At 39.0% G+C, this 17,090-nt stretch overlaps 1 protein-coding gene across 12 annotated transcripts in view; it reads right to left on the reverse strand.

Moving 5' to 3' along the window:
* The window catches only part of tjp1a (tight junction protein 1a), a 125,780-nt gene that overhangs the window by 18,310 nt on the left and 90,380 nt on the right, over nt 1-17,090 (reverse strand). For 6 of the 12 annotated variants that reach the window (XM_089129556.1, XM_089129554.1, XM_089129553.1 and 3 more), the window contains 9 exons: nt 9,246-9,376; nt 7,780-7,885; nt 7,438-7,588; nt 6,126-6,234; nt 4,808-5,027; nt 2,547-2,731; nt 2,008-2,103; nt 1,774-1,800; nt 776-858 (listed from right to left, as the gene is read on the reverse strand). In XM_089129556.1, the coding sequence (XP_088985682.1) occupies nt 776-858; nt 1,774-1,800; nt 2,008-2,103; nt 2,547-2,731; nt 4,808-5,027; nt 6,126-6,234; nt 7,438-7,588; nt 7,780-7,885; nt 9,246-9,376 (1,108 nt within the window). The remainder of the gene's footprint in view (nt 1-775; nt 859-1,773; nt 1,801-2,007; nt 2,104-2,546; nt 2,732-4,807; nt 5,028-6,125; nt 6,235-7,437; nt 7,589-7,779; nt 7,886-9,245; nt 9,377-17,090) is intronic. The other 6 variants (XM_089129558.1, XM_089129557.1, XM_089129559.1 and 3 more) reach the window with 2 other exon arrangements.

Genomic DNA, 17,090 nt, shown 5'->3' on the forward strand with positions numbered 1-17,090 from the left:
TATAGATTAGCCAAGTAGGCCTAATCAATTCAAGACAGAACCACATAGATATATAAAGGCTATCATGATAATTGTGCCAACAATGAACCATGGATTTGATTAGTTTATAGGTTTTATTTTTAACTTAAACAAATACAATAACATTCAAAACTCATTGGCTTAGACTGCATTTGAAGAAAAATAAACACAACAGTTTTCTGTTGCCTTGTGCAAATTTATTCAATAGAATTAGACTTCTAGAATGTTCTTTCCAGTGCAAAAAATTATATTTTTAATTTAGTAGTTTTCCTTATCATAGCCTACATATGTCTTCAGAAACTCATTTTTCTCGATTTACTGAAGCCTATGTGTAAAACGTATTTGCGGCATAGACGATTTACAGCTGCATAGCGAGCACATTGAGCGTCTGGCTCGCTCATAGGCTGCGCTGCGGCAACTGCACATCCAATGCGCGGGCGCCTCTGACGTGCAACCAATGAGCCAACTCTACGCCATTACAGGTCAGAGCACTCCAAGCGGGCGTGGCCTCAGATAGTCCCCGAATTTGCCATTATAGCAGGTCTTCGTTCATTCATAGTCTGTCTGACATAATATATTAGAAGCTATGTGTCTGTCATGGATTTGCACTGAATTGATTCTCAAAAATATCAATTAAAAATAAATATAAAAATCAGTTCAATATGGAACAAGACTTTTATGCGTCAAATACGGGACGATTCCGTATTATACGGAACAGTTGGCAACCCTAGTGTTAAGTGTGTGTAAGATAACTCACCCGGTCGATTATCTGTTTGATAGTGTGAAGGCGTATGATCCCCGAGCTGCGCTGGTCAGTACCGGCATCTCTGGGTTCACTCTCTACACAAGAAAAAAACATAATCCATAATAGCATACACATACACTTCCTGAGCGCCCTCTGATGCAGGACATCAGCATCTTCACCCCTCAATAGCATTCAGTGAGAAGGCAATTCAACATGGATGTGCACATGCGCCCGCATACACAATATGAGCACCTGCAGACTGTTCAAATGTCCCAATACGTGTAACATCAATGTGGTGCATTTTAATTAACTATAGATTGCAAATATCCATTGTATAAAGTGAAGGGAATAGGAGCATCTGTACACCACAGTGACTGAGAAGGGGTCTGGAATGTCTGAAGAACGTTTGACATTACGGAGTGAAACCAGAAGGTCATTACATGAGGTAAGTGTACTTTAAAATTTAGGAGCCATTGGTGGCTCCTGACATTGGTAAATTATATAATGTGATAAGATCACCCAAAAATTTAAATACGGTCAACATCCTATGGTTTTTTTCTTCTTTTTTCCATACAGTGAAAGTCAATGGGGTCCAGTGGTGAATAAACAATGACAATTTTTGTTTTTGGGTGAACTACCCCTTTAAGACAGCATCTGTATCCTTTTCTATATCATGACTCTGAAAAAGCAGCAACTACAGGAAGTCTTTTCAGCAAAAAAAGAAAAAGAAAAAAGCCCAAAGTATCACAAATAAAACAGGAAGCAGGTGCTTGGGATGGGGGATATCAATGAGCAATGTGCCTTTATCTCCTCTCAAGCATGACTGAAGGGTTGGGGAGGGGGGGTTGGAGCTGTCGATAGCATGAACACACCTTGGATTACTTCTCATTACCATTTCAAGCAGTGTCGATTTGGTGTAACTAAAATAAGGGATGCCATAATAATGCACAGCCTCTAGTAACTATGGTTACTGATGAAGTGAGCTGATGTGACTACTGTATGCAACGTACTTTCCCTTCCATCTGGGTGCTGTGTCTCTGAAAAGCAAATACAGTCATACATGTTATGTAAATAAAGCCAGTGGCCACTCAAGGAATCAGTTTACAAGCTGAATTTTAAATGCGCTACTGACACAGGAGAGCAGGACAGCTGTAACAGCTCAAGTATTCTGCACAGGTAGGTGGATTAGAAAACTGAAGCGATGCGTCTTATCTAGGGATGTGTGTTAACAAATGGACACTCACTTGCAAGCTCGAACAGGTCAGGCACCTCTCTCCCCAGTTTGTCTCGTGCCACGTCTGCGATTGGCCCGAAGATCACAACCGGTCTCAGGAACCCAGCTATAACGAAATAGAAAAAACAACAACTCTGCTTTAGTTTAAACAAAACAGAAATATTGCTATTTTCAGCATAAATACATAATAAATATGTGATAAATAATATTACATATAAAAATATGAGAATTTAGGCATCTGAATATTATAATGTAAAGTATCAAAAATGGAGATTGCTCAGAAAGATTGTTGATAGAAAATGAGACTTGCTAAGGATTACATTTAACAGTTTTATTAAATATTAATTTAAGTGAGCATTAGATGCTGGAAAAGCTTATTTAAATGTATGAATGAGCATGCACAATTAAACACCAATGTCAGCTGAAGTGTATACAATATTGATACTGATAAAAAATGAGTAAATTTTAAAACATCTCAAATATCGGCTGATAACATGAAACCGATATATATTGTGCATCCTTATCTAACGTTAATAAATACATACATACCCTCTCTAAGAACCACCCTTTCATAAGCAGGGAACTTGGTCTGAACAGGCTGAGCTGACAAATCTTCTCTACTCTTCCGCAGGTTCCTCTTTGAGGTACGTAGCCCTCTGAATCTCCAGAAGTCAGCTCGGTCGCCGCCTGCAGTTTTGGGGAGTGTGTACTGTACGCTTGATAACTGCTCTGCCCTGAAGAGAAGATGGCAAAACAAGGTCAGCTTTAGTTAGAAGCAGTGTTGGGAGTAAGACATTATTAGTTACGTAATCAGTTAACATTACTTTTAAGTAACTAGTAAAGTAATGGATTACTTAAATTTTCAACAAAATATCGGAGTTACTTTTTCAAACAAGTAACGGAAGTAGCTTGGATTTAGATTAATTGACTAATAACACCTCTCTTGTCCCCATGTTGAGAGAAACCAGGAGTAAAGTTACAGAAGCGCTGTGTGCACTGTGTAAACATGATGTTTACTGTTAGAGATGCTCCGATCAGAATTCTTGGGGCCGATCACCGATTACCAAAATCATGATCTGCCGATTGCCGATCACTGCCAATCACAGAATGGCAGGGAAATGGGAATCTTTTATCTATAATCTAGCAGAGTTTGCACCATTTGTAGAACTATAAATGAACTATAAATTAACTGTATTAAAGAAGAAAAAATAGCCTACAGTCACGATCTTGAAGAACCACCAAGTGTTTATTTAATTGTACTTAGAAAATGAGATAATTTAAGGCTACTGTAGGCCATCTTTCCCAAATAAGGCAGAGTAACAAAATTATTCCAAAGAAAGGGGTGTCAGGCAGACCAACACACATTAAGGCCAATTTATACTTCTGCGTCGAGGGTACGCCGTAGTGTACGGCGTTGGCTTCGCACGTAGGCGACGCCGTCGTGAGCATTTATACTTCTGCGTTCAGGTATTGGTTGCTCTGCAGTATTGCTCCGAAACGCTAGTTGGCGGCGGAGGGTTTTAATGTTCCACTGTGTTTAGATTCCTCGCGGCTAGGTTACTACAAGCAATAGCGACTGAAAGAGAGTGGATCATGTTGGAGTTGGAGCTTATTGGGGTGGAAAAACAGTTCATTTTAGTGAAATTACTAAAACTGAAAGGCAGAAATGACAGAAGACGTCGGAGGAGATGGTACGTGTGGAAATGCGTGAGAAGGTACGTGCGGAAATGCGTAGGAGGAAATGCGATGCTACCAAGCCGACCAATCACCGATCTTGCGGTCCGCGTCGTCGCGACGTGTAGTTACATTTTTGAAGAGGTGCGCGTCAGGCAACGCGGAAGGGTACGCGGTATGGGACGCGTCTGTGCGTATGCTACGCCGTACCTACTGCGCGCACCCTACGCAGAAGTATAAATTGGCCTTAAGATCAGCTTAATGGGATGGGATCAAGTTACACTTGTGTAATTGGCATATTTGGTAATTGTAGCCTCTTAATACACTGGCTACATTTAATAATTGGCAGCAGAATGTAAAACTGGCTACTGCAACAAAGGACAAAAGGACAAAACTATGGCAAGTTTTTTTTTTTTCTGTTATTATTATGAACGTCTGATGTAGTAGAGGAACCCACTACATCAGATCCAAAAAATAAAATAATGTAAGCTACTGTAAGCCAATGCCATCCTTCATAAATAACAAGGCAGAGAAACATAAGGAGGCCAAGCAGATGGCTAATTTTACGTCTTTGTCGGACACTTCCAGACGGGAGAAGGAGAACTCATGTTGCCACTGGCAAGCTCCACTCTGCTGTTGTGTGCCCGTGCACCGCGCATGCAGGTGGAAAAAAGTCGCACGAGTAATTTACGTCACGTGATCGGCGCTTTTGGAGTTCGCCAATCAAGCTATTTTTTGCAAATATCAATCGGAGCATCACTAGTTATTGTACTTCTATACTAAATTTGAGTGTGCATTAACTCATCTCACTAGCACAAAAACAGATTTTTTCCTCAAAATGAATAAAAACTGAGAAATGCAAACTGAATATTTAGATGTTAACTAACACAAATATGCTATGTGTATTTAATCTCACTTTATTAATCAATGTCTTTGCTGCTGATGGTTCAATGAAAAAAAAATACTTAACAACTTAGATAAACCACATTCTATTTCTCTCTAGCATCACAAACTTGCATATAGTTAATCATGCATTACACAGGACAAAGGAAAAAAAACTGTATTTTTATAGTGAACTAAACATGATCTCCTAAACTGTGTACTATTTGTATACTGGTGCTTTACTGAGTGGTTACCTGTTCTTGTTGGGAATGATGCCTCTTTCCACCTCCTGGTGGTTCTTCCCGATGCGGATGGCTAACCAGGAGCCCAGTTTTCCATTGTAGAGCGTGTCCACCACTCTGAACACCTCTCCCTTATTAAAGCTCAGCCCGTAAGGAGACTCTTTCTCATATTCGAAGTGTGTTCTGATGTAGAAGGAGTCGCCCACATCAGACTCCACTATTCGCCGGTACACTGGAGGACAGGATATAAATGAGATGGTTAACAGGAAGTCATGAGGAACAGATTTATCCATCCATCTTCTTCCGCTTATCCGGGGCAGCAATCTAAGCAGAGATGCCCAGACTTCCCTCTCCCTAGACACTTCCTCCAGACACGCTCTTCCGGGGGGCCACCGAGGCTTTCCCAGGCCAGCCGGGAGACATAGTCCCTCCAGCGTGTCCTAGGTCTTCCCCGGGGTCTCCTCCCAGTGGGACGTGCCCAGAACACCTCCCTGGGAAGGCGTCCATAACAGATGCCCGAGCCACCTCAGCTGACCCCTCTCGATGTGGAGGAGCAGCGGCTTTACACTGAGCTCCCTATCTCTAAGGGATCGCCCAGCCACCCTGCGGAGAAAACTCATTTCGGCCGCCTGTATGCAGGATCTTGTCCTTTCGGTCATGACCCAAAGATCATGACCATAAGTGAGAGTAGGAACGTAGATTGACCATTAAATCGAGACCTTCTTCACCACAACAGACTGGTACATCGACCACTGTAAACAGTGTTGGTAGAGCACTGCTTCCCTGCTGAGTTTACAGATTTCTATTAACACTAAATATCTTTCTTAGTATGAAAGATTGAATCTTACCTAACTAAACAATAGGGTAAGTTATACAAGTATTTATTTAAGTGGTCATCATTACAAAATAAACCCAAACATGGTGATAATGACCCCAACAGAGGGGTATTATATCACCCTTAATGACCATCTGACTGCAATGTATCCCACCTATTACAGAAGTACTTACTGTACCAAAGAAATTGATTTTTATTTGTATGTGAGAAGAAAAAGGCTAGAGTTATATGAGACACGATAGTAGCACAGCTATGTGAGAGCTCAATGATCAATCATTTTAGCAATTATTGCAGAAAGATATTTGACCACAAAATGCTGCAACTGACCAATCAGAATGAAATATTCTAGAGCACCTGGGGGGTGAGGCCTACTCTTGGCTTATTATTGGCCTATTAACTTAGAATGGAGGGCTTTTGAATATTATTTGAGAACCATGTAATAAGTGATCATAGGCCAACAAAATAAATACATGAAAGCCATATCCATCGGCTTACCATCTTTCTTCTTTTGAGCCAGGATAGTGACCTCTTCACCTCTGGGAAGATCCAGCAGGAACAGCACTGCTTCCTCACGAATGATGTTTGCAAAGTCAACATTGTTAACCTACGAACAGTAGGGAGTGCAAGAAGAAAACAGGCTTTAGATCTCTGCGGTGCCGTAACTTAACAATACACTGTTTATTGACAGTGGAAATAGAAATAAAGAGAAGTTGAGAGAGAATAAAGAGCAAATCCACTTTTTCTGTGTTTCTACTTTATCTTCAAGTCACAATCTCAGGGAGAAAAAAAAAAGAGTTGAGGTGAATGTGGAGTCACCCTTGACCAAATGGAAAGGGAAAACAATGAGCTGGGAGACTCCCTGTGAGGCAGGGCCTGGAATCTAAGGAGAGTGTGTTTTCTGAAGCAGAAACAGGAACTTTCATACACATGTGTGTACGGACATTGTGACGACCTGCTCTGGACTAGTGTGGGTGAGGCACAAAGCTGTCTATGTATAATTAAAATGTGCTCAGTGATAAACAAGCCTAAATGAGCCTGACTTAGGCTCACTGTATTACACATAGCAACTGACAATAGTGTAAGACCACTGGAGGCTTGAGTTAAACAATGAGTGCCATTGTGGAGCCGAAGGCAAAACAAAGGAAAGCTGAAAACAGAGGGGAGACAGGCACTGAGTCAGAGCAGGAGTATGTCATGATTATTTTTGCCCACAGCCACAGGGGTCACACAGTGTCTTCATATTTTCCTGAGAAAAAGTGGAATGTTACACAGTGTTACAGTACAGAGATTAGTCAACAACAGATGTTCAGAAGCAAAACAATCAAACACATGTTTTCTTAGGATTAGATTTCACAGATATGATACTGTATCTGCTAAATATGTGATGTTCACACAAGAAATGCCACTAGTTGCAATTAAAAAAACACTTTTTGTTAAAATTACACACACAATTTAATTTGAACTATATATGAATTTAAATTAAAAAAAATTAACAAAAGTATACACATTTCACCTGTAACAAAAACACTAGAAGGGACAGGATATATTATTAAAGGGTTAGTTCACCCAAAAATGAAAAATCTGTCAGTAATTACTCACTCTCATGTTGTCTCAAACCTATTCATATTCTGACAAAGTTCATTTTTGGGTAAACTAACCCTTTAATAATATCCTGTCCCTCCTAGTGTTTGTTTGACCCATATTTACAGTCAAATTTAGTGCATGTTCTTTCAAATTATGCCAGATCCATGTTGTAAGACCTCACTATAAAGTTCTAAAAGATGTAATTGTAAAAGAAGATCCTCACCCTGAGTATCTGGTCTCCCTCCTCCAGGCCTTCCTTAGCAGCAGGACTGTCCTCCAGCACACCAGCCACAAATATCCCTACATCATTTCCTCCAGCCAGCCTCAATCCTACACTTTCTCCTTTCCTAAACTTCACCAGCTTCATGCTAGGCCTAGTAAACAGAATAAAACTGGGTCAGTTTTCCATGGACTTACATAGCATTGTTCGTGCTGTGTGTGGCTTCAAATGATTTGATACACAGGTATTTATGTACGATAATACAGAAAGCATAATTGGCTAGTAAATCACTAGAAAGGGCGAGTGGGAATATGACATTAGTACAGATTATGCAACAACACTGACCGAAGGATGCTGTCATCATGGGTGACACTGGGCACAGGGGCATCAGAGGGGCTGACTGGCAGATCAACATCAGGTTGCCCAGGTTGTGCATACACTGGTTTTGGCTCTAAACACACATCTCTGTTAGACTTTGATGATGATGTACATCAATAAACACACAGTTCCTTTACAACATAGTCTTCGGTTATTAATCAGACCAAAGGGAACATGAAAAACCAGAGCAAAGCAAGGTCAGATCTGGGCATTCCAGATCAGGATGGAGCAAACAGCAGCAAAGTATAGAGAGACAACTAGGAGAGGACAGGTCTTAGTAAGGTCTGATTTTCAGCAGTGGAAACATGGGAGTGGGAGTAGGAGGGCAAGGGAGACTTAAAAATATAAATAAAAATGTATTTTTAAATCAAAATATAATGTACATAAAAATAAACAAAATAACAGTACAAAAATAAAACTGAATATGTTTACACACTATTTAATCACAATTGTAAAAGTATGAATTGTTTGAATTGTCTTCTCTGTCAAAGCAATAATACCTGACTATCGTGTTTGCAATCAGTCTGCGAACCAGATGGGTCTGAAAATCAGTGGAAATTGATGCACTAATTACAGTGTTTGTCGTACTATGTAAAAGATACATACAAATATGTGTTGTACTGTATTATTCTAGCTATTACATTTTTAGGAGTAATGTGAATGTTTTTTTTGTTTTTAAGTGTAGTAATTTGTTTTGTTTATAGTATAGTAATATTATATTTAAACAAACATAATATTGTAGTATTGGCTTGGTTGCTTGATCATTGTGTTAGGTAAATTATGTTCCATGTGCCTTCAACTTGGAAACCGAGTAAACATCTACAGGGCCCCACAACATGACAAAGAACCATGTATATCATGGCCACAAATTGACAATTTGTTTCCTCAACTTACTAATACGTCAACACGTTTTACTTATTCGTTCCCTCATTTTAAGCAAATTGTGTACAAAATATAATAATTTGTTCCCTTGATTTACTAAATCAGGGCCATGTTGTAGTAATTCATTCCCTTGATTTAGTTAAAATCAACACAAGAAAACAAATTAGTTCAACATGGCTATGATTTACTAAAACAAGGAAATTCATAAATAAATTGTGAGAACAGATTCTTAATTTGGGATCATAATTTAACGAAAAAGAGTGAACAAATTAGTAAAAGGTGGCCATGATTTACTAAAACAAGAGAATAAATTTTTAATTCGTGGCCATGACATATATTTTTGTCTGCATCTCATGAGCAGGGCTCTGTAAACATCACATGGAAATGCAACATGAATTTACATTGGACTAAAAAGAAAAAAAAAACAGGGAGAGATGACTTTGCCTTATTTAAGAAGTCTGGCACACGCCACCGGACTGGGTAGAGAAGAAAGTGGAAGAGCAGAAGGAAAGACAGAAGACAGCTGAAAGTCTGGAGGTGAAAGTCCCGACCTGGCAGGGGAGGGATCTGTTTGTCTCCGGGCTGATCTGTAGACGGTGCCAGAAGTGCATCCTCAGCCATCTTAACTGGAGTGGATACAGCCGCTGGTTTAGAGATGCGCTCCTCCTCACGACTCCTGTGGCTACAGACACACACACACAGCAGCAGTCACAAACTGAGTCTGATCTGATCGCTGCTTTTAAGCACAGTTTTGAAGTAACCAATTACAAATACACATTACTGTAATTATACTGCTATTTATATATATATATATATATATATATATATATATATAGCAGACAAATCTAATTTAAAGGGTCATTATATATCAGTTTAAGGTATTCATCAAAAACATTTTTTTATTAATTATACATGCCAATTAATAGATACTAGACACTAAATATTTTTTATTTCAAGGGATGTTCTGACTACAATACTATAATTCTGAAAAATAGCTGTACTTCAAGTATTACTTTGGTGAATTTTTGGGGTTCCCACGTCTCCAAAATCCCAGTTAACCCCTGGTTACCAGTGACATTATTGGGCTGTGAGGATTTTTGCAATGTTAGCATGTCTGTGGGACAAGTCAATAACAAATAACGCACTTGCATTTGGTGACATTTCAGAAACTGTGCACGTGAATTTGGTTATTATGTGTGGATATTTCTCAGAACATCAGACATTATATTAGCTCACACATGAATATGAAAATGTCCTCAGGAGAGAACAATGCTGAATGTAAACAAAAGAAAAGGATCGCAAACAATCCTTGAAAAAAGCAGAGATAATGATTGCTCATTAGACAGCACCAGATGCCAGTGCTTTAGGTCAGACTGTATCATTTTATCTTGCTTAAAACTAGGACAGAATCTAGAGCTTCTTTTAAAACTGTAAATGCACAACTACCAGATATTTTAAATGCATCACAAACAATCTCTTGCACATTCAGACTTTTGGATTTTTACATTTACATTAGATCATTAGATTTCAGACAAGCATTTGATGAGTTCAGGATCTGGACGGCCCTCTAGAACTTTAGACCCCGTTTACACCTGGTATTAAAATGCGATCTGTATCCAGATAAGTTATCCGGATAATAAGTACTGATTCCATTTACACCTGGCCACATAAATGTGTTTTTGCAAAACGGATATAAATCCGATCTTCACCTCCTGCGTTATATGCAGATTTATTGGATTGCACGCCACCAAAAGCAACAGATCTGAGCGGCATTTTATTGATCATCAGCTAATTTCCAAATCAGAGACATCAATAAGAGAGAGTGGCAACAGGCCTGGTAAGATAATTTCGTTTCTTTACTTGAAGATGTGTTAACTGCGTCTGTGACTTACTTTCACTTTTATTTGCGATGTTTGCACGTTGAATAGACGCTCAGCTGCTCATCTGCGGTGATGCGTGTCGCGTGTCGCGTGTCGCATCTGACTAGGCTATAACATGACATATAGCCTATATAACACGCTCTCACTCGTTTATTTTTTAGCATTTTTGGGAGGAGTAAAATATACATATGTGGTTTCAACAACCAGATTGCGTTTACACCTAGTAAAGATCCGGACACAATGCGAGCCAGACTACCTCCAGATGTGGTCAGGCAGATCCGATCACGATCCGATCACAACGCGTTTACACCTTGCATTAACATGCGTTTTTTATTATCCGGATAACTTATCTGGATACAGATCGCATTTTAATACCAGGTGTAAACGGGGTCTTAGTCACATGACTCATGATCTCAGACAGGAAACAGACCACACCCAAAATATGAATTTAGTCTTTGATGAATGCTATTAGCATTGTTATTAGCAATTAACATTGGCCTAATCAGTAAAAGCAAAGTTTTCTACCAAGAATATAGAACAGAAATTGAAAAAGAGAACCCTTGTTAGCTTGGCAGTGTCCTTTGTCTTATTGCACCATGTACAATTCATAATAGCCCTTCACGACTGTTGCTTGTCAGACTGTACGAACAATGATAACCGCTGTAAGCCATGTCACACTGTATGATCTCAGTTGTCATTAAATATCAGAGTGTACAGCAGTCAAGACAAAAACAGAGGCACTCAAAAAAACTTGTGCAGAGTTTTAAATAATCAATCCGTGACACGTTCAGAGACTGTGAGCTGCATTTAAATGCAGGATTGAATTGGTGGCTGGCAAAAAAATTGATCGGGAATGTTTTAAAATGAAAAAACAAAGATGATATGTGGTTTTTGATTTGATGGTTGAAGTAGAAGTCACACTAAAGGACTGTGCATCAAATTTTCTGAAACTGACAGAATTTCAGCAGCGATTAAAAAAAAAAAAAAAGTATTGCAATGACCATCTGAGAACATGCCAAACTAGTGTTTATAGATTTCAGATTTTGGCCTAGGATCTGAAGAATTTTAGGATTCTCAAAATTGAATCAGACAGCCAAATCGTGGACAAAAACATACAGTGTGAAGCTGGCTTTAAATCTCTGAGGCCCTGGACATGCACAAATATGCACTGATACACACAAAAGCCTACATAAATCCCAGGCTCTCCTTTCGCTCTGTTGGTTTTCTCTGCACTAACACATCTATCACACACAGGCTGAAATCTCTTCTCACTTCATTCTGCATTTATTTCTCATGTAACCTATTACAATCTCACTGACACGTCTTTCTATTCCAATAAGGGCATTTGTCTCCCTGCACATATCAGGATAGAAATCTAACCCCTATATAAACAAACCCCTTTACACTATGCAAATAAATGATCACATATATGAACACTCATCTTGTTCTTGTTGTGACTATTACACAGCAAAAAAGCCAAAAAATTGGTATACCTATTACAAGCAGAACATGACACTATGTCACTGCTTATATGGGTCAGCAAGAAATACAGACAGTTCATTACAAACACGTTGATTATTACGCCACTCAGCTGGATCCAGCTTCAAGATTTGAGATTAATACATATTTGTATATTGTTCAGAAATTAGGCAATGATATGGTACATTATTTATAAAAATATATAATATACAAAATATATAATATACAAAATATTTTATTTGTACATCCCTTTTATTCATTTTAATTAATTTAATCCATTAAACTGACACATTTTAGGTTCACCTTTCTTTCCCAATGCAGTTTTAAAACACATAATTCTACATGTACTATTATTTCCTTTATTATGTTTATAAAGCACTATGAATTACCATAGTGTATGAAATGTGCTATATAAATAAACTCACCTACCCTAAACTAAGACAACACTGAAACAACACACTTGACTGCTCTTGAGAAACTATGTGTAGAGGAGAGAGATTAAAAAGCTGATGGCACAGACAGAGGGGAGAGAGAGTATCTCTGTGACTTGTACTGCAAGGGAAAACCCATCTGGTGATGCAAATTTCAGAGGGAATTGTGCCGTCTCTTGTGTGCCAAGGTTAATGAACACACATGCAGGAAAATTAATTCAGGCCCATTTCTACATAACAGCCTTGACACCCACTGGCAGTTTCCACAAACACACACTCATACACAAAGAGCTAGTTGCCTCTGCACTACCAGCTAAATGTGACAAAATGCATGCTGATTTCACAACAAGCACATATTAATGCACCACATCACATAAAACCTAAATCATCTACATTGAACACAAGACCCACACAATGTAAAACAATAACAAAAATGCACAAAAACAATAATATTCATGCACTCCATTCTCCATCTACAAATATTATTCACTGTTTACAGACTACAGAGCACAGTGGGAGCATTCTGGTGAGAAAAGAGCCCGTCAGCCGTAGAGACAGAGCAGTTATTCCGTGGCGAATGAGTGAAGCATGGCTCTGAGATATTAACCTGGCTCACTGACAAACATGTTCATCATCCCCCAAAATGCCTCTGAACCTAGCAGTCCGAGCCCAGTAAATAGCTTTTTAGACCATCAGTTTTTTTTTTAGTAAAACCAAAGAGCATTACCACTGTTAATCATCCAGATAGTCAAGAGAGACAACAGTCAGTTTATACTGTATATTACATACACAACACTACTAGTAAAAAGTCTGGGGTTGGTGAGATTTATAACTATGAAATATTGTTAAAATGTAAAACTTCTATTTTAATCATTTTAACATACAATTTATTCCTGTGGTGGAAAAGCTATATTCTCAGCTGCCATTCCTCTAAAATCTGAAGGATCATGTGACACTAAAGACTATTCTAATATGCTGAATAAACATCTTTTATTATTATCCATGTTGAAAACAATTGTGCTGCTAAATGTATTTGTCGAAATATGTGACGCTTTTTACCCACGATTCTTTAGTGAATAGAAAGTTTAACAGAACAACATTTAAACGGCTCTTTTGTAATTTTATAAATGTCTTTGCATCCTTGCTGAACAAAAGTATAAACTCCTTGCTTAAACAAAAAAACAAGGAAGTGAATGTTTAGTGTAAATCTGTGCCAGCCCAAAACGTCTTGGTTCCACCCAAGGCTTTTTACCCATCTTAGGGAGCTTTTCTTGCCATTGTTGCCTTTGGCTTACTCAATACCTGTAGGTTTCTTTAGGCACCTTACTATTCTTTGCTAAGCTGCTTTGGAACAATGTGAAATGCGCAAGAAAATGTTATTGACATGAAAACTGAATAGACTTTAGCTCTTGTACTTTCATATTCACTATCATTCACTATCAGGAGATTGATGATTCTACTACTTGCAACTGTCTACGAGTGCAAAGTTAAGGCAGACTACATACTGTACATTACACACACACACATAAAATTGCTACTGCTGTGGAAATTCTGAAACATAAAAGCCATCAGTGTCTTGTTGAGGTGAGAGAGCCGATAATGAGGTGTAACCTGAGTTCAGATATTAAGTGAGACGCAGCTCTAGACAGACAGGTGGAGGATGTGTGAGGACGCGAGGTGTGAAATTTCATTAAAATACAGCCTGCAGCAGTGTGGGGATGTGGGGTGTAGAGAACAGCTGCTTTAATGGCAGGAAGGATGGTATGTCCCTTGGGAAAGGAATGGTAGCTTGTAGCATTGTCATCCTTTTCATCCCTGTGTCTTTACATACTCGCAGTTCCTGTAAACACCATCTCGTGCCCTTTCTTTATGACTTCCACCTGTTTTACATACTCCACTTGTCCTCTCTAAAGATTTCCCCTGGCACCCTTCCACTACTTACAAAAATGTACTACGGTACGGAGTCTGCCGTAATACCATAACATAATGCCATTACTACTGTTGATATACACTCACTGGCCACTTTATTAGGTACCCCATGCTAGTAACGGGTTGGACCCCCTTTTGCCTTCAGAACTGCCTCAATTCTTCGTGGCATAGATTCAACAAGGTGCTGGAAGCATTCCTCAGGGAGTTTGGTCCATATTGACATGATGGCATCACACAGTTGCCGCAGATTTGTCGGCTGCACATCCATGATGCGAATCTCCCGTTCCACCACATCCCAAAGATGCTCTATTGGATTGAGATCTGGTGACTGTGGAGGCCATTTGAGTACAGCGAACTCATTGCCATGTTCAAGAAACCAGTCTGAGATGATTCCAGCTTTATGACATGGCGCATTATCCTGCTGAAAGTAGCCATCAGAAGTTGGGTACATTGTGGTCATAAAGGGATGGACATGGTCAGCAACAATACTCAGGTAGGCTGTGGCGTTGCAACGATGCTCAATTGGTACCAAGGGGCCCAAAGAGTGCCAAGAAAATATTCCCCACACCATGACACCACCACCACCAGCCTGAACCGTTGATACAAGGCAGGATGGATCCATGCTTTCATGTTGTAGACGCCAAATTCTGACCCTACCATCCGAATGTCGCAGCAGAAATCGAGACTCATCAGACCAGGCAACGTTTTTCCAATCTTCTATTGTCCAATTTCGATGAGCTTGAGCAAATTGTAGCCTCAGTTTCCTGTTCTTAGCTGAAAGGAGTGGCACCCGGTGTGGTCTTCTGCTGCTGTAGCCCATCTGCCTCAAAGTTCGACGTACTGTGCTTTCAGAGATGCTCTTCTGCCCACCTTGGTTGTAACGGGTGGTTATTTGAGTCACTGTTGCCCTTCTATCAGCTCGAACCAGTCTGGCCATTCTCCTCTGACCTCTGGCATCAACAAGGCATTTCCGCCCACAGAACTGCCGCTCACTGGATGTTTTTTCTTTTTCGGACCATTCTCTGTAAACCCTAGAGATGGTTGTGCGTGAAAATCCCAGTAGATTAGCAGTTTCTGAAATACTCAGACCAGCCCTTCTGGCACCAACAATCATGCCACGTTCAAAGTCACTCAAATCACCTTTCTTCCCCATACTGATGCTCGGTTTGAACTGCAGGAGATTGTCTTGACCATGTCTACATGCCTAAATGCACCGAGTTGCCGCCATGTGATTGGCTGCTTAGAAATTAAGTGTTAACGAGCAGTTGGACAGGTGTACCTAATAAAGTGGCCGGTGAGTGTAATGATGCAGTATAAAATTAGAAATTAATCAGATTTTTTATTTATTTAATCAAATTAGTCCATTAAGTATTTTTTATGTACAATCAACTTGGATATGTAAGATATTTCAACTTAAATGACTTTAAACTGACTTGAGTTGAAAATGAGTTGAATCTTGTATTACTTAAAAAATTTAGTTTAAAATGGCTTAATTTTTGATGAGTTGAAGCAATGTAAAAACATAGGGTGACTTATTTATAAATGACTTACTGATTATGCATTTAGTGTAATTAAACAATCACACATCTAATTTGTAATAAATGAAACTATTTAAGAGACATTACATTATTGAGGCTGATAAATGAAGTAGATGTTACAAAAAGTGGATTGATGCACAATAAAAACAATAAATTGAAAGTTTCAAGTTTGTTTGTTTTTTTGTAACAATAACTGTAGTAACTAGTATTTAGATAGAAATTTTAGTTTTAGTAAATTTCTGAAAATAACTATTTTTTTGCAAATACCTTATATTAGTGGAGTCCAGACTACATGTTGTGTACTTGTAGCTTATCCACATTGTGTGCCCACAATAGATGCTGGCACACTCAAAACACTTTATATCAGAGAAGCCCTAAGCGTTTTAATCAATAATTATGGCCCTTCAAAACTTCTTTTTTTTCCTGCAGTTTCGGACAAATATTTTTGGTTCTTGAAATATCGGTGCATTATTACATTGTATGTATCATGATACTTTATAATATTACCACATAATATGTTATAAAACAAGCTTCATTTGTGGTTTTTACTGGTCTGTAGCATCACAGAACAGTTATCCATATACAAACACACTGATTCTTGTCCTTCATTGTCTCTCTTATGCAAACACACACAAACAAAACCGTCAGACCACAGTGTCATTACTTCTCAGTGCACACGTCTAAAGTGCATGAGCTCAGCTCTACAGTAGTGTCAAACTGGGTTACAGTCAGCCAGCTCACTGCACCATGACCAACACTTACCCTCTCTTGTGAGTGCAGCCAAAACGAAACGAAATAATAAATATTTCACGCAAATACAAATAAAATGACAGAAGGTGTATTTGTTAAAGCGAATCTACAAGTGTACAAATCAGACCTATCTGCTTCACTAATTATTCTGATTCATATATTATTAACGACACTGGACACAAGCTCAGGGGTGAGGACACCCTGAAACCTGAGACTGACATCAACCAGAATGATGTCACTGTTCTAGCTATACCGGAGGACCAAATAGTATATATTGATTTCCCTAAATTAGGGAGCCGGGATGAGGATAAAAAGGGTTTGAATTAAGGGTCTTGAGTGAAAAAAATAGTCCTTTATAGAACTTTGCCGGCTATTGATACCTCAGGGTT

This window comes from Pimephales promelas, chromosome 1 (assembly GCF_988280905.1).
Source record: "Pimephales promelas chromosome 1, fPimPro1.hap1.1, whole genome shotgun sequence".
NCBI classification, from domain to species: domain Eukaryota; kingdom Metazoa; phylum Chordata; class Actinopteri; order Cypriniformes; family Leuciscidae; genus Pimephales; species Pimephales promelas.